Genomic DNA, 22,093 nt, shown 5'->3' with positions numbered 1-22,093 from the left:
GCATCAGCCTTCTTCATCACTATGCAGAAAAAGTCATAATTTTTGTATCATTCTTGGGTAAAGCTTCCATTCAAGGGGATTTATGGGGTAGTGATTTAAATGTTTGAAAGACCTCATTGACTGAAATTGTTTAATCCCTGGCATTTAATATTCTGCAGTTCTGATGAGACTACATGTGTTCAATTACCACATCGTATTTCACCTGTATCTTAAAAACAGTGGGAGAAAACTTGCTCTTTTTTGAATTCTTTTTCCTTTATCTTGACATTTAGGAATAGATTTATAAGACATCCAGTTCATCATTCTGCATCTAATAAAATCCAAATCAGCTAGTGGTTGATGATCCGTGTGATTGGAAATCCATATATAGTTCTCTCTCTATATACATATATATATATGTGACCATAAAAGTTGCTTTTTTTCTTACTTTTGGAGGAGTAACAGACAAAAGCTCATTCAGCATTTTTATCCATTGAAGATAATTTGGGACTATTGATTCCGTTATTTATTGATCACATTTAAAAATTGGCTTTTATCACTTTACCTCAGGGAAAAAAGTAACAATTTTTTAAATTTGTCCAATAACTAGTCTCAGATAGTTCTTCGAATGATGGGACAGAGAGGAGAGAGAGAGACACTTAGCTAGAAACCCTTTTTGTTCTTGCAAAGCATTCAGAAGCTATGGCAGCATCCACAGTCTGAAAAGCTAAACAGGCTGAATTCAGAGGCAAAATTCAAAAATATTGAATTTTTGAATTTACAGGAGTATTGTCCTGTCCTCCTAGGACTGCTGCTCCTGTTTTGTGATAAAGTTCCCAGAAAAATCTGACACCCATCTTCTGCAGCTTTCCTCAGTGCTTACCATTTTTGAAAACCTAGGCACATATTTAGGCAGATGAACCTGGCCTGTAAGGTAGTTTTTGTAGATCACGTTTTAGTCCCAGAAAATCAGTGTTAGGGAGAAGCCTTCTGGAATTCAGAGGAAAGACTGCACAGAGAGCTTCATCTGCATTATATAAACGTTTTCCTAAACTCATGAGAACCTACTTAAAAATGAACAGTGTTGAGGATGCTTTTTGCTCTCTCACACTGCAGGTTATTACCCATCCAGGCAGCATTTCTGCCAGCACAGAAAGCAAGGGTAAACAGAAATTTGCTGCGTACCGTACTTGCTGAATTATATTAGAATGGACTGCAGCAATAATTTTTTGGGTTGCAAGTACTAGTAGTTAAGTAATGCTATGCAGGGAGCTGTGCAAACCTTTATTACTGTTCCCTGTCTTGTAGTTGTAAGGACTTAGAGGATTTATTGTACTCGAGGGATTGCTTAACAGAGAGATTGAGCGTATGCTGCAGTGTACTGCACATCGTACAGTTACAATGCTTTGTAATGATGAGCTTTGTAGTTATTCAATGAGTGATTTACTCTCTAGTTTACTATCTAGAGGCTTCATGTTGTTTTGCCTCTAGAGGGTTAGGAAGTTTGCAGAGTTCAGTTAAATTTTCTTTTTATTCTTTTTTTATAGTTACTGAAATGCGAATGACACCATCTTATGCTCAGATCCATCTCTAGGGACGTCAGAATTGCACTTAAACTATTTGCTATTTTTTGTTCCCAAGGCCAGTTCAGTTGGGATGAGTGTGATTCGTCAGACCTCCAACATTACCGTAAATAGATTTGTTTGATATCTGCTTAGGCGTATTCAGGCTGCACAGCTATCAATGAACTCGACCTCTCTCTAGTGATTCGTTATTAATCATGGTATAAATGGGAGGCAAGAACCTGGAGATGAAAATGTAACTGTGTATGAAGCCGTGAAAATGATTCTGCAGGTAGGCAGCAATGAAATCTGGGAGAACATATGGGAAAGTAAATGAGCTTATCGAGGTGTTCAGAATAGATGTGTTACAGGTACAATGATGGTTTGTTTTCTTTGTTGTTTGTGCCAGCATAGCAGGGAACTGGGTGGCCTTTCAGTGATTGACACGTATATTTTACTGAACTAATTTTGTATCAATGGAGCAGCCTCTGGGAGGCAATTCATTCCAACCAACACATTTTCCTTTGCGTGGAGTTGGCTGGCACCTCTTGTAAATGCCGTGGCATTCAGATCGCTTTGCCTTCGGTTCGGTTAATGCAGCGTGTCAGCTGCTTCCTTTCAGTGAAGGAACTGTATATGAAACCATTACAAAAGAGCTATGAAAAACACTTAAAATACACTATCAGGAAATATTTTATATTTCTGAGTTTTTGCAGCAGCAAGCCTTAACCTGCTGTTAGTACTGCTTTTGGATGAACAGCTGGAGGCAGCTGCCACCGAAGTGACACCGCAGAGGTGGCTCTGCCAAGCACACGACAGGGTCTGACAGCGCTGGCAGCAAATTCTAAACCAATTTCTGACACTGCCACAAACATTTACTGGGGTGGTGAGAGAAAAAAGTAAGACTTAGAGGTTTGCGCCTTCTTCGAGGTCAGGACTGTCAAAGTCAATGTTTAAATTTGCTGAAAGGTTCAGCTCACCCTTACTGTCAATGCAATTAAACAACTCCTGGTTGACGTTAGGCTGGAACAATCATCCTGCCTGCAATCTGGAATAAAACTTGAAAATATTTTCCTTTCCTACAGAGTAACGTTTAGGAACGGCAGTTGGCACGTACTTTTATGAATGTGGAGGTTGTGTTTCTGAGGGGTTCCTGAGCAAGGGTGGCACTGCCTAAAGGCACCTTTGTATAAAGCTGTGTGTCTGCGGGTTGGTTGGACAGAAAATAACAGTGTGGGGATGAGCAGTAGAAAAATTCAGATGGGATGTGAGGCAGGGAGCAGAACTTTCTTGGTGTCCCGCTCCTCAGCACCACAGACTCATCAAGCAGCCTGAGAGAAGTCGTGTCCCTGCGTTTCCTTTGCCTCTCCACCTACAGCTCCTCATGCTGACGGCTGGGCTCCCTTTCTTGCCATGCCTGCGGTCCTCTGGATTCAAGGTGTTGCTGGGGAAGGTCAAAGAGAATGTTGCAAGCACTTTGGTGAACAGGGAATTGTGTTCTGCAGCAGTGCGATGGGTCAGCATGGAGGCAGTACATGAGAATTAAGTGACAAGGCTTCAGTATTCTTTTTCAAAATAAGAGATTATAGGGATGAGTTTCTTAATCTGTTTTTTCAGAGCATCTTTGCAGTGGTTGGATACTCTTCTGTTGTTTCAAGGAAAGGCTGTGGTATTTATTTTTTTCCCCAATTATATTTGGGAATTTTTTTTCAAAAATATTCAGCTTTTTTCCCCGCTGGTGAGGATAGAAGACCATTCCTTTCCAACAGGCACTAATAGGAAAATTCAGAATGAGTTAAACTGCAGATGTTCAGCATCCTGAGAAACTGGCTCTTTTCTTTTAAGCTAGTGAAGTAATGCCTAAAATACAGTACCTTCTAGATAAGGTTCTGCCAAGTGTTGAAGGACCACCTTCCAGCATTCACAGGTGATACTTGGCAAGGGATGCTCTCAGTGTACAAGGGCAAGGTTCTGACTTAGCGTTACACATCAGCAGACAGAAGGCTTGCCAAATTCTGCTAGTATTTTGTACCAAAATCATGGTGACATTCCTCACAGATTTAATTAATGGTACGGTTCAATTTCAAAACAAGCTCATCAAAAAGTGAATCTGTGTTTTTACTCCTTTCTTCTGGCTTTAAAATTAGCATGGGTTTAACTGTCCTTTTGCATTTAGCCTGCTGTACCACAGCAGCAGCCCTGACTTAGCCAGCAGGTGTTGAACACTCCTTTACAGCATCTGCTGTGCTGAAATGCTCCCCAGCTTTTACAGGTCGACAGGCTGCCTTGGTAAGCGTGAAGATGCTCTGTTCTCTCTTACTGACCTCAGCTTTGGCTTTTCCCTTTCAGTGACAGCCAGTGTCCTGGAGGGAAGCGCGTGGCATGCATTGCTGCTGAATCACAGGCTGGGGATAGCTGCTGAACTGTAGAATTAAAGTACTGGAGCGAAACATTTAATTTCTCACACCCTCTGTGTTTTCCATCCTGATCTTTCAAGTTATGCACTGCAGTTCTTTTTGTATTTACCTTTTCAGGCACCAGAGCAATGGAGCAGTTATTTCCCGCTGTGGACAACCCGAGGTCAGTTGGTGGGGCTGGAGGAATGCAGATGACGAGCACCTTGTCCAGTCGGTAGCCAAAGCCTGTGCCTCAGATTCGAGGTCCAACAGTAACAAACTAATGAATGGAAATTGTTCCAGAGATTTCTCCAATGGAGGAGACCTCTCTGATGTGGAATTTGGTAAGTTTGTCACAGATTTTTTTCTGTAAAAGGCAGAGCTTTTGGAAAAAGCTTAATCGCCTCTATGTACTGTAACAGATTCAGTCCCTTTTGTTTAATGAGGTGTTCTCTGATTTCTGCGTGCATGTTGCATTTACGCTGTGGGGCTTGGGTGTATCATTGTTGTAAGTGATGTCAGAAGTATCCCTTCAGTTGCATGTTCTCTTCCCCAGATTCCTCCATCTCTAATGCTTCAGGAGCAGAGAGTTTGGCAATACAGCCTCAGAAGCTTTTGATCTTAGATGCACGATCCTACGCAGCAGCTGTGGCAAACAGAGCCAAAGGTGGAGGCTGTGAGTGCCCAGGTAAGCAGTGTTTCTTCTCATTTTTATACTAATTTAATCAAAAAGATTTGCTCAAATATAATTACGCTGATATACTCCGGTACTGTGTATTCAGCAGACTGCGTAGATGCAATTGCTATTCATCTATATGAAAGTTCTGGACCCTTGCAGCTATCTCACAGCCCTTCAGAAGAACAGGGTTATCTGTTCCTTTGAGTTTGTTTCTCAGAGCATAAACCAGCTGGCAACGTTGTTCAGTATATGGTGAACCGTGTGGAGTGTATTGATTATCTTTCTCTTGCTGAGTCAAATATACAAACTGGAGTGAGACAAACAGATCCAATATGCTAATGTCTGAAAAACCTGAACAAACTTTTAAAGCTGTCCCTTAGCTGTGAAGGACAGTCATAGTCTAGAACGGTTATGCAGAAGACAAATTTTCAGCAATTGTTGTAAAGCTGAAACATTTTTCAGCATTTATACTATAACCCAAAGCAACTGAAGTCCTGATTCATCTTGCATTTGTAATATATTCACATTTATCACTTCCTTTTGTTTTTTGGCACATGTAAATTGTTGATGATATAAACAAGATATTATTTTATGGTCACTGTTGAATATGAATACAACCTGTTAAAATTCCATAGCTGGAGAATCTGAAAAGAATACAAGACAGAAAAATTGTCAATAAGATAACAAAATCTATTTCAGCCACATATTCCTGTTTTGCTCTTTACTGCAATTGCTTCACTTTGATAAATAGCCACCAGAAGGAAGAGATGAATTTTCCATTTAACACCTCACAATGACTAAATAACTCATCATCATCACAGTAAAATTTCAAAACAGAAAAGTGAGGTATACAAGAAGTTTAATTTTTTTTTCATACATATTGATTCTTGAACTCTGTAGAAAATTTCCAAACAGCTTAAGTGTCACCTTCAATAAATTTGACTTGCATTAAGTACATCCTTTTTGCTGCTACATTTTCTCCAGGTATTGCCAAGTTTGCTTCTCTCAGTATAGAAAACAATCTCAGTTACGTTGTGTTTATGTAAAATATAATTCAGTAAAAAAGACAAAAAATACTTAGATATTCTGATACTGTCAGTCACTTTGGACTGGAGTTACCTATATACCTTACAGGATGTTTCTAGTTTGGGCAGAATTTGTTGGGCATTTAAGAAATCAAATGATTCTTAAATGATTTTAAGAAATCAAATGATTTCTTAAAACAGATAATGTATTTTAAAAGAATACTGGATTTTCTTTTACAAGCACTTAATATCCAACATTCTAACTCCTGACTTTATTTCTGTTGTAGGAAAGGTCATTTTATTGCTATCATGCCATCATTTTTGTGCAAAGAAGCACTGATACAGAACAAAGCTAGGTCTAGGAGTGACTAGTTAGTATTTTTCTGCAGCTTCTTGGGTGCTCCCTCTAACTAGTGGCCACTGTCTGTACTGAAACTGCTTCCCCAGCATAGCCAAATTGCTTGAGTACATGTCATGGCAATGTCTGAAGGAAAACTCAGTAATTCCATTTATCTTCTGTTTTCCTTTGAGCATTTCTCATGTATTGCTTGTTCCTCATTATAGAAAATCTCAAAATAAAGCAGCTTTTTGGAATAGTTAAAGTGAAAATATAACTTTTATAAAAATATAAATTAGTTTACCAAATTACAGAGCATCCATAAATTACCAGTTAAATATTTTTATGCTTCTTAGTCTCTTACTAAATTTCTCAGTCTCTTGAAGAACATTCTGTAACCCCTAGCACAGCAATATCACTCTTCCCATAGGTTTGTACTCTGCTTTTTGTAATGTGAAGCAAAACACTGAAAACAAATACAGAAACATTTTGCTGTTTCCTCTTTTGCATGTTTTGCTGTAATGCCTGGAATACCTGCTGAAGTCCAAGCGCTAGTTTTTCTTTATAGAATATTTGTAAACAGATTGTTTCATCTGTCCACAGCACCAGAGGTTTGTTTTTATGAAAAAGCTTCTTTTAGAAATTAAGCTAAGTGCAGTTTTCAGTTTCTTCCCTCTTTATTGATACTTCCCTACAGAGTATTATCCAAACTGTGAAGTAGTGTTCATGGGAATGGCAAACATTCATTCTATCCGGAAGAGCTTTCAGTCCCTGCGTTTGCTCTGCACACAAATGCCAGATCCAGGAAAGTAAGTGGATGTTCGGTGTTTTTGGCATTTCTTACATCTTTCTATAACCACATTCCTTTGCTGCTGTTTTGTAAACTGAAATGCAGTGTTGTTTTTCCCTTATTGACTTTCCAGTGTAAAAATGCTAATCTGTATTTTTCATTTCCATGGAATTTGAGCTAAAGGAAGTTGCTGGATTATTGTCACTGAAGAGAATTTAGAAAATGAGATCTGGGATTATAATTCAGCCCTGAATTTTGATCCCAGAATGTTACTACTTTCATGTGTGCTTCTGAGTGCTAGCACTTAGTCTAACCTGCTATTCCCAAATCTTTAATCTTTGCAGCCTGGCTCTCCTTCAAAACAATTCTAGTGGTGTTCCATGTATTTCATGCATTTATAGCATCCTTTCAGGGAACATAACCCTCTGGTGCTATGGGGTAATTAGCCTCTAGTTGGCCCACCACCTCAGGAGCCTCTGAGGTTGGGTCTTCATTAGGTCACCATAGTTCCACCAGTCCTGTTTCTTCTATCAGGTCTCTCTGCTTTGATTTTGTTGCTGATTGTCACCCAAATGGCCACCCTTACTGAGCTGAATCTGAAAACCTTCATGCTGCTCTGCTTCTTTAGATACCTACTGCACACCTTGGAAAGCCTGGCAATAGTTGAGATGTGGGTGATATCAACGGCACCTCAGGTTCCAAACTTTCCTTGCAGCACAGAGTTGGCCTGGGGATATGGCAGAGTCCCAAGATCTGCCACTGATACCAGAAGTCAGGGTAATTGCATCCTCAGCTCCAAAGAATGGAGTCAGTAGAGGCTGCTGAAAGTAGTGGTTAGCAGCAGCGCTTGTGCTGGCTCTGGTTGGGGATGTGTTGTGCTGGGCAAGTGTTTCTTCCTGCAAGTTGTGTGCAGCAAGCCATATGCCACAGACTGGCTTTTCCTCAGGTAGGCTGCACAGCTTTGTTTCTTACAAATCCAGGAAAACATAGATATAAATGAAAAATATTCAAGAATGACATTCACAGCTTATTAAACTACAAATTGAATCATGCTTTGATTTGATGGATTCAGAGATTCAAACCTGGAAGCATTTTAAAAGAACAACAGTTGTCCTCGTTTCTTTTCCTCTAGTTGGTTATCAGCTCTGGAAAGTACCAAGTGGCTGCAGCACTTGTCTGTGCTTCTGAAGTCTGCGCTACTCGTGGTTCATGCTGTGGACCGAGACCAGCGACCTGTCTTGGTGCACTGCTCGGATGGCTGGGACCGAACCCCCCAGATAGTGGCGCTGGCCAAACTGCTGCTAGATCCATATTACAGGACCACAGAGGTTTGTAAACCATCGGTTAATGCATGAGGTGGTTATCGAATTTGGGTTCTTTTCCAATCTATAAAAAAATAATTACGGGTTTTTCCACTAGAAGAAGTACCAAAGCTAGCAGGAGTTAACAGTAGTCTGTAGATACAGTTACATATACTTGTAAATAGAGTCTGTAATTCAAGAGCAAATTATATTTTTCCCTTTTCCAATAACTGCCAAGTCGTTGCCTATGTTTCTCTGTATTTAGTGTAGGGATGTATAATACAGAATGCTTCTGGCACCATTGCAATTTCTCAATCAACTACCAATACAAAGCTTTTCTCTTCTCTAGATTTCTCAGCTGCATATTTTTCCAGTTTCATTTTTTCATTGTCCTTCATTGCTTAGGTATAATTCGGTTGATTTTTCAGCCTGTTTTTTTTTTCTATCACTTTTCAGCGTTGTGGGATATGTGATGGCTGGGTTCCATCTACCAGCCCACACGCAAAATGTCTTTGTTGTCTAGAACAGAAGCGTGTGTCTGAACACTGTGCTAAAAACTGCTGCTCAAAACCTCAGACACATAAGTACCAGCAGTTTAAACTCTAGCAATGCCTTTTGAAGGAAACTGTGGAGTCTTCCTCAGATCCTTTTTCACAGTGGTTTTGGAAGTCGGTGTTTATCAGGTTGAAACACACTGCTCTGTCGTCAGCACAGAACCTCCTCATAGTTCCTACTCAGTGTTGTTGTTCCTGTTCAAAGTGCAGGGTTCCTCTATACATGTCTTTTGCCTGCCTTCCTTGTCCCTACTGCATCAGAGGAAGCCATATACTGTAGCTGTCTACACAAGGATCAGAAATGTTTAGAAAAATGAGTCTTCATTGTCACATTTCAGGCTTTACAGCTATCAGCTCTTCTTTAAGTTACAAACATTGCCTCAATAAACATGCTCCACAATTTTTCTTTCCACTAAGAAGCAAGACCTTCCTAACATGTGGTAGGGTTTAGGTCCTGTAAGACTAGGTGTCACATCCAGGTGCTCAGCTAGACGCTAGTTTTGAAATGTGCTTTGCCCTTTTAGTTTGCATGAGAAATCATGCAACTTGACCTTTATCAAACTTGTGGCTGTGCTACATCTGCTACACACACAAGCAAAGCAATTTCTGGGGGTGTGGATGTCCTGTCATGGATGAACTGTTTTCTTTTTGACAAAAAGATCTGTCTATTGTTTTCAAATGAGAACTTGAAGGTTTCCTCTCCTATCTGAATGGTGATAGCCATAATCCACGTTTTGATCAAGGTGAAGTTCCTACTTGCCCTGTCTTGGCCAGGCAGGGGCTCATTGCCAGGTCTCCTCCCTTGCCAGTCACTGAGGACTTAACAACCTGCCTTATTGCCTTTCTTGTTTGTGTAAACTTGGGAATTAAATCCTGTCCTGAATTCATTGTGCAGCATTTCAGGGTGCAGAGGCATTGGGTAAAGCAGAAAAGAAGTGATGGGGCTAATGCTGAGGGGGGGTCGGAGGGAGTGAGGACCCAGCAATGATTCCCATGGATCTTGGATTGTCTTAGAAAATTGAACCAAAGAAAAAGAGGAACTTTTCATCTTTTCTTTCATTTCTGCAGGGTTTCCAGGTGCTAGTGGAGACGGAGTGGCTGGATTTTGGCCACAAGTTTGCAGATCGCTGTGGCCATGGTGAGAATTCGGATGACCTAAATGAGCGCTGCCCAGTGTTTTTACAGTGGCTGGACTGCGTCCATCAGCTCCAGAGGCAGTTCCCTTGCTCTTTCGAGTTTAACGAAGCATTCCTTGTGAGTTGTGGCTTGAGAGATTGCTGTTTTATAGACTGCTTCTAAACCAGTACCCAGTACTAACAAACTAAATAGCCCTGAGGGGTTTCTGATTTTCCCATCTATCTGTGATATGCTGCAGCCTGATAAAGGAAGTGGGAAAACTGCCCTGATACAACAGACAAAAGCCCTTGTATGTTTCCTGGAGCTTGACATCTGTTCACTCTTAAAACAGAAGTAGGACCCTTCAGGATTTCTTTAAAACTTTAAATAAATAAATACTAATTTAATAGTTTCACCTAGGAGGTGCTGAAATAAGTTCATTATAATGCATCCACACAACATTAAAAAGAAAAAAAGGAATGTTTACTGGTGATATAAACTTCCCCCTAGTTTGATCCCATTTTCAGTTGAAGGCAACTCCTCTGAAAACACCCCTGTTTTACCTTTCCATTTGGCTTTTGTGTTTCTGAGCTGAAAATGTTTTTAGCTGAGTTTATTTTCTTTGGAATTGGACAGCTCTCCTATTAGAAATTGGCCTCGGACTGTCAAAATCAGTTTTCAAGGCCAGAAAGCAGGTTTGTGGGAAAGTGGCAGTCCCTGACTGCAGAACCAGTAATCTGAAGACTGAAAGCTTTTATGGAGTGTCTGATCCACTGAGAGATTTAAAGCACGTTCCTGTGATTGTAGCCGCCTTGCATTACCACTTGCCAGCTCAGCCATGTAACAGAGTTTATGTCCAGTTCTAGCTTAGCTCAGTTGTGAAATAAGATATGTAAGCTTGTAACTGGCTTCAGAGCTCGCTGCTAATCTGCAGGAGCTACGTGTGAACATACCCATGGTGGTCTTGCCACCTTCAAGCAAAACCCCTAGCTGTTAGTGCACAGTCTTGGGGACTACTGGGACTATCAGGGTCATGTCAAGCTGTTTGGTCAGACCACAGAATAGAGCGACTAATGATCCAGATGTGTGTGCTGTGTGCGTTTATACCGACACAGAAATTAACACTTTTCCCTGCCGTTCTTTGCCTGCTGCATTAGTGTTTTATAACAGAGGTATTGGGATTCCTTGCCTGTCCTCCTGGTCTGTGAGGTTTGAACTGGCAAGACTTTTAAACTTGAGTATGAACAAGTATTCTGTCTTTATTCTGTATACTTTTTCCTTGACTTTTTAGCTATGATTTTAAAAGGTGCCTCTGTGCTTGAATCCTTTTGCAATTAATTTATAAGGAGACATGCAGAAAATTTCAGGTATATTTGTATGTCAGTCTTTGGGAAGGGGTGTATTGCCCTGCAAAGGAAACATTTCTTGCTTCTTAAGCATTAAGCATGATATCTTCTGCCATGTGACTGTATTTGTATTGGTCTCTGCAGGTCAAATTGGTGCAGCACACCTACTCTTGCCTCTTTGGTACATTCCTGTGCAACAATGCGAAAGAGAGAGGAGAAAAACACACTCAGGAACGGACCTGTTCTGTCTGGTCTTTGCTGCGGGCAGCAAACAAAGCCTTCAAAAACCTGCTCTACTCCTCCCAGTCTGAATCTGTATGTATCCTTTAATCCCTACCACATGGGACAGTCCCTCAAAGGGCTTGCAAGTATGATGTTTTCAGAAGTGTGTGCCTTAAGGAGATATCCAAGCTGTAGCAGTGGGACATCCTGTGGGTTCACTGGCAGCGTAGAGATGGTACACATTTCTGGAAATGCCTCAGCTCTCCTCCTTGATATTTACAACTGGACGCTCTGTTCAGTCTTGTGTTTCAAGTCTTGTGTTAGGTCTGCTGATATTTGAGGAATGTCAAATGCAACCTCAGAAATGTCTCTATGCTGGAGACACATATTCTGTAACTAAATATTTTGCCTTTTTTTTGGTAACAGAAAACATTTCTGTGTTTGACAAATAGACCTTTCTAGACAGCTAAGCTATGTCAGAGGAGTGCCATAAAATTGCGTACAGACCTAGGCACTTTTTCTGTATTAAACCTAAATCTAAACAGAAAAAGTAACTAGGATTATTTACCATATCTGTGTTTCTCTTAATACTTTCACATTTTGAGTTTGGCTTATCCATAGTAATAGCTCACTGAAGCTTCCAGGAAAGGGCTTGCAGTTACCTTTTTTTGTGTATTTGATGAAGGGGCTTGTAAGGGATTTAGACGGAGATGCAATATGGTAGGCATGGAGTGTAAACAAACAGTCAATCATCAAAGGTCACCATGACTAGATGGCAAAGACTTTTATAAATATTTAAACGCTTTTTGTTTTTAAAAGTATCAGATACCATAAACCTAACTGTAAGGACTACGCAATGTTTTTGCATATGATAGACGTGGTTTTTAATTGTTCCTCAGAAGAAGATGAAGGCTTGGCTTAGCAGGAAAGAGTTTGTCTACATTTGTTATAAAAAGCTAAATTTAATATTCACATCAGCCCTCTGTCACTGTCTGTCTCCCGTAGACACCGTACTTGCAGCCAGTGCTCAGCCGGCGCAGATCCCATTTGTCATTGTGACAGGCAGCAGCAAAGAGAGCCCTTCAAGACTTTCCAGCCTGACATTGTCATTACAAGAGTGGATGTGGATGTGATAGCCAAAAGCATGAGACACTGCAGATAAATACGGCTTGTGAGGATGTTTAGAGCTATGGGGGCATCTGTTTTCCCAGAAAATACCAGCAAGTTTACCCAGGAGAAGCTCAGCTTAAAACAGGCAGTGCAGCCAGGCAGTTGTTCTGTCCCTGGGCTGCCTTTACATGCTGTACCCTACAGTACAGGTGTAGTCTTGTGATTTGGCCTGTGTTCTCAGTAAATAGTACACTGGAATACTAAGCTAATTAGGATAATTTGTCTGTCCATAGAAGTTTTGGTAATTTCCTATCTTGTATTCATTTCTTCCTGTTTTTTTTCTTCAGTGTTTAGTGGGTGCCTCACTGATGTAGCCACACCTGTTTTAAAACCACAATCATTTAAGAGCAGCATCCACCAAACCAAGCCACACCACATCCCTCCCTCTAATTCACTTGTTTCTGCTTTTCCAAGAGAGAGTTGCCTGGGAAAACACTGGAACTGTTAGAGAGATTCAAGGTGTTCTTAAATTGAAACAAAAAGCATCTTCCACAGTCAAGGAATCCCTTTTAAGAACAAGCTGCCTGTTCAGCAAAAGTATTTCTGCATGTACTTATTTTTTCACGTGTGAGTGCTTCCATTAAAGGCAGGGTTAGCTTTGATGAATTGGAGCCTGCAGAAGGAGGTTATGAGTTCAGCTCTCACACGGCACACTGTAACACAGAGTACGAGGAAATCTCCGCACTAACAACGGGCCACCGAATTCTTCAGCAGTTTAAATTGCTCAAAGGCATTATTAAGGTGTAGATTCACACAGAGCACATTGCAGTAATTCATTCATGAGAAGTTGAAAGCCGGCGTTGTTATGCCTCAGCCTCCACCTCTGAAAGAGAAGATAATTGTATATCCAAGTGCAGCTGATAGAAATGCCATAGCTGCTCCTTGGCCTTTAGAGAGGTGTAGAGGTCTAACAAAGCCTCCCAGCTGCAAACCTGAATAGCAAACCAGGAGTGCCCCAATCAGATGTGAGCATCTTTTTGCACCTTGGGAGCAAACGGTTGCAGTTTCTGAACGCTGTGTGTGTTTTCCTCTCTCAGGTGCTGTATCCAGTGTGCCATGTGCGTAATTTAATGCTCTGGAGTGCTGTTTACCTGCCGTGCTCTTCCCCCTCCACACCTGCTGATGACACCTGTGCCCCATACCCTGTTCCAGGCTCTAGCCCTGAAGATCAGCCTCTGGGCAGGTGAGCCTAGAGCCCAGAAATCCCATCCTGTAAAGTAAGATCAACAGAGAATATTGTGGGATATAAAGAGGAGAATACTTGTTGTGGGAGGGAAGTATTTTTCACAGGCTTCTTTTTGGGGCTGTTTGACTGACCAAAAGCAGTCTTTCCTTGTTTGTTTTGAAAGCTATTAAGTTTCAGAGGTCATAGCATAACAAATAGATTGAATCAGAAAAAAGATTAGCAAGTAGAATTAAGCCCTGGGTATTGCATAGCTTTGTGAGATTCCTCATATCCTTGTGGGATATGAGCTTTTATTTGGCTATCTTGAATTTCAGTTCTTTTTCTGTGTTGCATAACTTTCTTTGCTTTTTTTTTTTTTTTTTTGTAAAATGATTCTGAACACATGTTAATTAGGAGGTGTGACAAGCCTGTAAGCATTTGTGCTTTGTGGTAAAGGGACTGTTGTGGGAATGTTTGAAGTCTGATTCCACATATTTTCCTGATGGCAAACAAAAAAAAAAGTACTGAAGCAACTTTTCACTACAGATGGTCAAAATGTGCTCCTAAATAATACTTCGCAGAAGTCCATTAATTAGCAGATTGTTACTGTCCTAATTGTGGGGGGAGTTTTTAAACCATAGTAGCTGAACATAAAAATTTTAAAAAGCGAAACAAAAAAAAATCCCTGAGATTGGATTCTGATTATTTGTACTTTTATAGGTTACCAAAGACAAGATCATTTGACAATCTGACGACAGCCTGTGATAGCAGCGTGCCTACAACCAATCGACGCAGTAGCGACCCCAGCCTAAACGAGAAGTGGCAAGAGCACCGCCGGTCTCTGGAGCTGAGCAGCCTCGGGAACCCTGGGGACGATCCATTTGATGGAGACAGCCTGAGTAAGCAAGGCAGGGCTCTGGTTGGAGCAGAGCTTTCTGTTGCAGCCGGTGTGGCGGAGGGACAGATGGAGAACATTTTGCAAGAGGCCACTAAAGATGACGTTGGTCTGGAGGAGCACTCAAGGGGCAGCCTAGAGCCAGCAGGTAAAGCGGATGAGGTTGCCCTGGAGAAGGAGAAGAGGACTGAAAATCTGCATGGGTATGTCAGTGACCTCTGTGAAAAGACGGAGGTGGATAGAGGTATTGTCACGAACAATCCACATCCAGTTTCACAAGGTGCTTCTGAGCTTAGAGGACACCAGGATGAACAGACTGATCTCAGTAACACTATCCAGAAGTTACCTCAGGTGAAAGGACTGCCGACTGTTCCTTTGGAGGGTTCTGTAAACAGAGACACTCAGAAGAATGCGGAGGAAGGTGTTAGCAAGCTTGAAGGAGAAGCAGAGAGCCCGTACAGCACATCGCAGGCCAGCCTTCCGTTACCTCTTACAATCCCACCTGAGGCAAGAACATCCAACATCGAAAGCTCTACGGAAACCTTAACAGAGAGTGAAGCCAAGCAGGAGCTGATTGCTAAGGGTCCGTGCCACAGACCTCACCCGATCGACAACAGTGCTGACGAACTCTCGCGAACTATTGAGAACAGGCCAGAGGGGGAAAGCATGATAGAGCTTCAAAAACTGGGCACAAAAGCACATAGGACTTCTGGTAGCAGCAGCACACACCTCCCGATGCCTTCCCCTTGTGCCTTGCCTTTAGCTGAATGTAAAGATGAGATTGTCTGTAACGGAGAGCTGGAGCCCGAGAACAAGATGACGGAGAAGCCCGTGGGGTTTAGCATCATGCAGAAATACCACGCGACAAACGGGCATTGCGTGAACGGGGAGGACGGCAGGATCAAGGCCTCTCTGAGTCGGCAGGTCTCCGCAGCTAGCTGTAGTTCCGCGCAGTTTCACTTGCGGAACTTGCACCAAAAATGGATGTTTAGCCATCTGGGGAAGCAGCAGGCAGCCAGCAGCCCAGACCAACCCGCCAGAAGTCACCTGGACGATGATGGGATGCCCGTCTACAGCGATGTTATCCAGCAGCGCCTGCGCCAGATAGAAACCGGGCATCAGCAAGAAGTGGAGACCTTGAAGAAGCAGGTGCAAGAGTTGAAAAGCCGCTTGGAGAGCCAGTTCCTGAACAGCTCCCTGCGTCTCAATGGTGATTATGGAGACGAAGTGGTAAGTGAGGTGGTAACTGGGCCACTGCTGGAAACAGTGGGCTAGTCGGTCAAGTTCTGGATCTCACCATATTGTCAGCTCAGGGCTCCTTGGTCAGGCAGTGATTTTTTGGCCGTACAGAGTTGTAGAAACCTGTCAAGGTCATTCTGGAAAGGGGCAAACAACTGGTTGGAGTACTTGGCAAGCAGCGCTACTGCTGACTGATATTTTCACTGTATTTCAGTTCAACCATGGATATAGCAGAGGTTCATTTCCAGAAGCGTGTTTTGCAGCATGCTTGCACAAAACTAGACACACTTAAGATACCTGCATTAGCCTTATTCCACAACACTACTTGTCTTCCTTTTATTTTCACACATGGGAAGGACACTCTTCTGAGGATGTGAATGTCATTTACTGGGACAGGAATGCGGGACCGATCTCTGGGTGCTCTGCAGCTTAGGGTAGGAAGGAGGCAGCAGTGCCTGCGTTGTTAGCTCCAAACCATGAATTTCAGGGCATCCCCTTTTCAGATGGATGGCCTGCTCAAGGCTTGTAAGCCAGAATAAACGAAGAGCGTTTGTGACAGCCATATGTCAGCAAGAGATTTTTCTTAACAAACTGAGAATTTTAAGAGAGCCTCTGGACTATGTTTGTAATTTTACTTGGGAGTGTTTAAAATTAACAAAATAGAGAATAAATCTGAGGCGTGACTCAAATCCAACATGCTCTTTGTAGCATGCTCAAATGATCTGCGTAGTTGTAGCTGCAAAGGAAATTTAAAAATCAGAAATAAGTGTAACTTGAGTACAAGATCACAAGAACCAGCATGTTTTTTTACATCACTGTTTATGTTGGACTGGATTTTTAAGTTGCCCTAGGTACTTCTCCCCTACCAGTTTTTTTCTAGTTTCTCATCTTTTGACTAATAAATAGCAAAACTTCCAAGGACACAGAGTCACTGGCCGCATACAGTTGGATGTAACACTGATTCAGAGAACAAGCAAAAGAGCCTCTCGTCCTCTTCAGGCCTTTCAGCACAGAGCAGTTCTGTGCATTGCTGCAAAAGGGCCAGTGTTATTACTTAACTACAGGAGGAGAAGAGGGGAGAGCTACCTGAGGAAGCAGCTAGGCACGGGAGAAGGAAAGGACATGAAGGGCAAGGTGAGGAGACAGAGGAGAGTTTTTGAGTGTGCATCTTCCCATGTGTCTGCATGGTAGGCAGTGTTGGCCTCTAGCTCCTGAGGTTGACATACAAAAATTTCCTACGTGCACATTTAATGTGCTTTAAATACCTACAGAGCTGAAAAAAGTGCATATATGTATATATAAAAATATAAAGTGATTTCCAACTTTTGCTTGTTTAATTTAATATTGTGTAGGAGTGGCAGAGGTGCTGAATAGTCCCAGGTACGTTTGTTGAGAAAAATCCTCCGGGCCATCTTGGCTATTCACAGAGATAACAGCACTAATGCTCTTTTGGGGCATCCACGTCAGCCGAGTCTCATTTACATTGGGTGTGGCTTCTTCTGGCAAAAGCTTGGAGTCCTTGGAGGAATTTGATGCTTTGGCTTAATTTACTACCCTCCCATTTTGTAAGGGCATTCACGACCTGCAGGGTAGGGCTGGGATGTCCCCTGGAAAATTCACTATTTTTAAGAATCTGATCTCTACCTTCTCTGTTTGCCTCAGCGTGGGAGTAACAGGGCTTTTCTTCTGCAGCTCCTGAGGTGCCCATTTGGCAGGCACAAAAAGGACATAAGATTTCTGCATTATTTTTTCACATATTTTAAGGACTGATAGAGATTTATTTAAGCCAGATAAACTACAACACTACCAGGCCAGGCTGTATTAAGGAAGTATTACTCCCCACAAAAACTATGCATGGAATATATCTGGCTCAAATTCTGAGTTTCCTGTGCATGATTTGGCTTTTATTTTCCAGAACTTTTGCAGGGATATATGCATTACTTGTATTACTTTTGAAAATGAAACGGACTTGGCAAGGAAATGGAACTATGAATTGGGAGCCACAGGTTTTTTAGTTACTCACCCAAAGTGCTGCCAGAATATTGTCCTAAAAGAGGGGAGAACAGATTTTAAATCCATTCTGCCTCACATCATCCTGTCATCAGAGGGTCAGAAGCTGACCTGTTGGGTTTTCTTCTTTTTTCTCTCTTTTTTGTTGTGATTCACCACTGCGCAAACTGCTTCAACATGTGGCATATAGGACTGGTCAGAGCAGGATGCCTGCCTTTACCAGTCACAGGGCAGGTGACTGGTTCACCCTACCAATGTGGATGTAGCCTGCTCCTCCTCAGCAGGAGGTGCCCTTTCCACTCCTCCCCACGACTGTCCAGTTTTTATTTGTGTGGAAGCAGGGATACGGGAAGGCTCTGTTCAGCTGTGTTTGTTTGCCAACAGACTTCTATACCCGACTCGGAAAGCAATCTGGATCAGAACTGCTTGTCTCGCTGCAGCACAGAGATTTTCTCTGAAGCCAGCTGGGAACAGGTGGATAAACAGGACACAGAGGTACAGACTAAATCCCTGTAAATTGCTCATTCTTCCGGTAGGATGGGATATTTGTAGTTCAAATTGTCCTACAGCCTTTGGTCATACGCCACTTCTTGTGAGCTATCCTCCTGACATTTCACTCGTCTCGTACTCTAAACACCAGTACCTGTGCCTATGAGCCCTCTGCTGTCAGTGTTTGAGCTCGTTGGTAAGCTGTGGAAGGGATGGCTAACCCACAGAGCCCTACGCTGGCACATGCGTGGTGAATGTTCTTGGCCTGGATACGTCTAAAGCACAGAGAAACCAGGGAACTGGACTTCCTGACCTCATTTCTGTTTGTCTGAGGGGAATTCGGTGTATCAGTGCTCAAGGGGAAGGTCTTTGTCTTTCTTTCACTACTAAGAACACCGAATTTATACTCTTAAAATAGAACAAGCACTCTCTCATCGTGCTTTGTTTTGACCTCGTGAGCTCAAACGAGATGTGTTTGTTTCTAATCAGCTGTGCGCTCCCTGATAGATTTGTCTCCTCTTTCTCCCAGGTGACACGATGGCTTCCAGACCACCTCGCTGCGCACTGCTACGGCTGTGACAGCACCTTCTGGCTGGCCAGCAGGAAGCACCACTGCAGGTAACCTGTGCGTCAGCAGAGGATGGAAGGGGGGGGGCGAGGTCATGGCTTGGATTGTCCCCTCTCCTTTTACACCAGGACAGGGCTTTATTTTGACACGAAGTTCCTTTGTTGAGGATGGACCTCAGGGTAGTAGCTTGAGCAGGAGGACTGCGTACACAGGAGCCGAGAGCTTTGGGAGAACAGGGCAGTTTCTCCTGTTAGCCCCAGTCCATTCAGAGTAGATGTTTAAAAAGGCAGATGCGGCATCGACTACACCCTGGCCTAAACAGATCCTGCCTCTTTTTCCTCAGCCTGGGTTTGGTGGCAGCTAGCTGTTTAGTTTAAGTGGGTGTAAATAATAAAAAATACTGGCTTGTGTTTGCAGTCAGTACTGCAGATATGCAAATAGCATCTTTTTTCCAGTACTGGTTGAAAACCTGCTCCTTTCCTTCTCTAGCCATTCTTTTCATTAAATTACTTTTGTGAGAGAATCTGAAAAGATGCGAAATAAAAATTCTCTGGATTATTCTCTGCCAAACATCTCAGTAACAGAGGCTATGACAGATAATGCAGGCAGCAGGAGCTTAATGAAGAACAGGGGGTAGGGGCCTTTTGATTAGATCATACTCTAAATTTAGAAATCTGAGATTCTGTCTTAGTTATATTTCAAATAAATCCCCATTCCTGGACATGAGAAAACCATTACAAGACCTGTCACTTAAATTAGTGGCAGTTATCTCATTTTGATGATTCGCTGCTTTTTGAAGTAGTAAATAATTGGACGCACCTTGTATCCATTTTATATTTTGCTTCATTTAGTCTTGTAGAGATAAACCAGGGAAGAATGAATTGGAAGTTGAATGGGTTTGATTTTTTATTTCAAGTTTCATGTTCACTGTGTGTGTGCAAATCTATTAAATGTGCCTTTCGGCTTCAGATGAAAAATGTAATTATTAAGCATGCAGTGATACACGTCTGAAGGGTTTTGTAAGAGTCGAAATGGCATTTTCCTTTGTCCTTTTTCTAGTGGTCTCTGTTGTGAGGTGTACCATTCGTCATTGTCACCCTGCCTCCTTGCTTCCCTAGTCCGACTGACATTTAGCAGCTACATTTCAGTTTCCTAGGCCTGGGCTCTGGTGAAGTCCTAGAGGATGTGTATGCCCTGAATGTATACACACTGAACACCCCAAACACCGTGAGGAGTTAATAATCAGGGCTTCGAGTTTTGTTGTGGATTTCTCTTTGGTGTCTTTGCTCCTTCATCTTTCAAATGCCTGACCTGGGTTGAACAGGCTGCCCGTGTAAGCTCTGATTGCTTGTGGTAGAGGCCAGTGAGGAGTGGCGCCCTAGCCAACAACAAAACCAAGTATTTTCTTAGTGTGCACTTTCATAAAGCCCAGTCTAAGTCTGCTCTCCGTCTTATTTGAGATTGAAAATAAGTTGAAAACCACATTTTCAACTTGAGCACGATAAAACTATCCAGCTTCTTTCATTGCCTCTATTTACTTCTTTTGCTAGTTCCCCTCTGAGCTCTTTCTCCCCTCCTTGCAGGGACATTGAACGTGTTGATCAAATCTGGTGAGCATTTACAACAGCCTCTGTCTGTTGTCTGTCTGCATTTTCTTGGTAACTTCTCCAAACTAACTCGGTCTATTCCCCATTTTTCACTCGCCTAGAGATCACTAGAAGTAATGTGGGCGGCTAGCACAACCTATTGGATGTTTAGATTCATACAAACAGGCTTCTCTTTCCACAGAAAGGCATTTAGGGCTTGGCTTTTGGTAGCTTGAACTGTGATGTGGACTACACTAACACCACCAGTAGGTCGTGTGTTTGAGTAACAGAGAATGCTTTGGTTCTAACCGGGAAGAGGCTGTCCTTCAAGTTTAGCCATCATGCATTTGGTTTTGATTCTTTCTCTTTTTGCCTTAATTTTGGGAGAGGTCAACATGTTACAAGCAGTTCTAGCGTAGCTGTGTCAACAGAAAAAAATTGCCACTGTTTTTAGAAGGACCGAAAGTACTGTGGCAGTAACAGGTAATGCAAGGCTGGTAGAGAGCTACGGTCAGAAAAAGCTGGATGAACACCCATAAGTTAGTAAGAAAAGGTATTGGTGGTATGATTTTTAACAGTCAGCCATCCTCAAAGGGGAAAGTTCACTTCTCCAGTGTTGTTAACATGTCTCTTAATCTCTCAAGCAAGGCAGCAGGCCACTGGGACACAGAGAGTGGTTCAGGGCTTTCTGAAGCTCGGGTGAGAACAGTTATAGAACTCTACAGAGAGACAAAACAACAACAAAACTAAGCATGTGTTAGGAAGCTGGTGAGCTACAACAACCAGATTTGTTTTAATCCCTCTGGTTGTTTTCTGACCTCGTCCATCTGCAGTAAGTTTCTGCTGGGTGATTGTTCTTTGAGCAGCAGAGATGCTTTTCCACAGGGTGTTTCTGTGTAACACCTCGTGGAGTTGTTTTCACTCCTGCTGTTTTTTCTGAGAGTCATTTCTAACAGGGTCCTTAAGAAGACTTCAAAACCACTGCAGAAAGGCTAGCCATTGTGAGTGTCCTACCGCTGGGGTTATAGCTTTGAGACCAGGAGCTGCTGTGCGGAGCTGAGAAAATTAGCCCGTTGAAGTGAGAAATGGGATTTCTCTGCTGCCTCTTTCCCCATCATTGACCAGCACCCGGGAATCTGGTCTCTTGGCAATGAAGGATTAATCAAAGCTGCTGCGTGTAGGCAGAATTTTGTGTCAGTCTCTTGGCAGCAACAAATCTTTTCCAGCACAAATAGATAATGGCAGAAAATCCTGATGCCAAAGAGTTAATGACAAGGGCATCAGGCTTGGAGGTAAACTTGCACCCTTAGGTCCTTGGGGTGCTGTTCTGAGCCCCTTATAAGAACTGATGAGGTTGGAGGAGAGGGCGCCGCAGCACTCCTCGGGCTAGCTTGATCAGCAGCAGGTTCGGAGGGGGGCTGCAAGAAGAACGGAATTATTTTTGAGTCTTAAATCTTCTCCCCGCCTCCTGTGAGGTGCATGCGCTCGCGTGCCTCCACCAGCTGACACCTGACAAGAATGAGACCGCTCACCCTGCCGTGGCGTGACTGTCCCCGAGCATGGCGTGCCTGGCTGCTCGCCCCGCGGCTTTGCATGCTCCTTGTTGGCTCCGTTTCCTTTACGCAGAGGTTGGGGACTGCTGGGAGCACCTCAAAAGGAACTGC

The 22,093-nt window shown here is 42.7% G+C and overlaps 1 protein-coding gene across 12 annotated transcripts in view; it reads left to right on the top strand.

Annotated features, from left to right (window-relative positions):
* MTMR3 (myotubularin related protein 3) overlaps positions 1-22,093 on the top strand; it is a 79,222-nt gene that overhangs the window by 53,890 nt on the left and 3,239 nt on the right. For 7 of the 12 annotated variants that reach the window (XM_082774292.1, XM_082774282.1, XM_082774288.1 and 4 more), the window contains 11 exons: positions 4,076-4,281; positions 4,494-4,625; positions 6,676-6,787; positions 7,901-8,096; positions 9,692-9,877; positions 11,230-11,400; positions 13,515-13,660; positions 14,363-15,767; positions 18,171-18,281; positions 18,805-18,893; positions 20,427-20,453. In XM_082774292.1, the coding sequence (XP_082630418.1) occupies positions 4,076-4,281; positions 4,494-4,625; positions 6,676-6,787; positions 7,901-8,096; positions 9,692-9,877; positions 11,230-11,400; positions 13,515-13,660; positions 14,363-15,767; positions 18,171-18,281; positions 18,805-18,893; positions 20,427-20,453 (2,781 nt within the window). The remainder of the gene's footprint in view (positions 1-4,075; positions 4,282-4,493; positions 4,626-6,675; positions 6,788-7,900; positions 8,097-9,691; positions 9,878-11,229; positions 11,401-13,514; positions 13,661-14,362; positions 15,768-18,170; positions 18,282-18,804; positions 18,894-20,426; positions 20,454-22,093) is intronic. The other 5 variants (XM_082774285.1, XM_082774283.1, XM_082774291.1 and 2 more) reach the window with 3 other exon arrangements.

The sequence above is a fragment of the Aythya marila genome (genome assembly GCF_965140915.1).
Source record: "Aythya marila genome assembly, chromosome: 17".
NCBI lineage: Eukaryota > Metazoa > Chordata > Aves > Anseriformes > Anatidae > Aythya > Aythya marila.
This window is presented reverse-complemented; position numbering and strand designations above follow the sequence as displayed.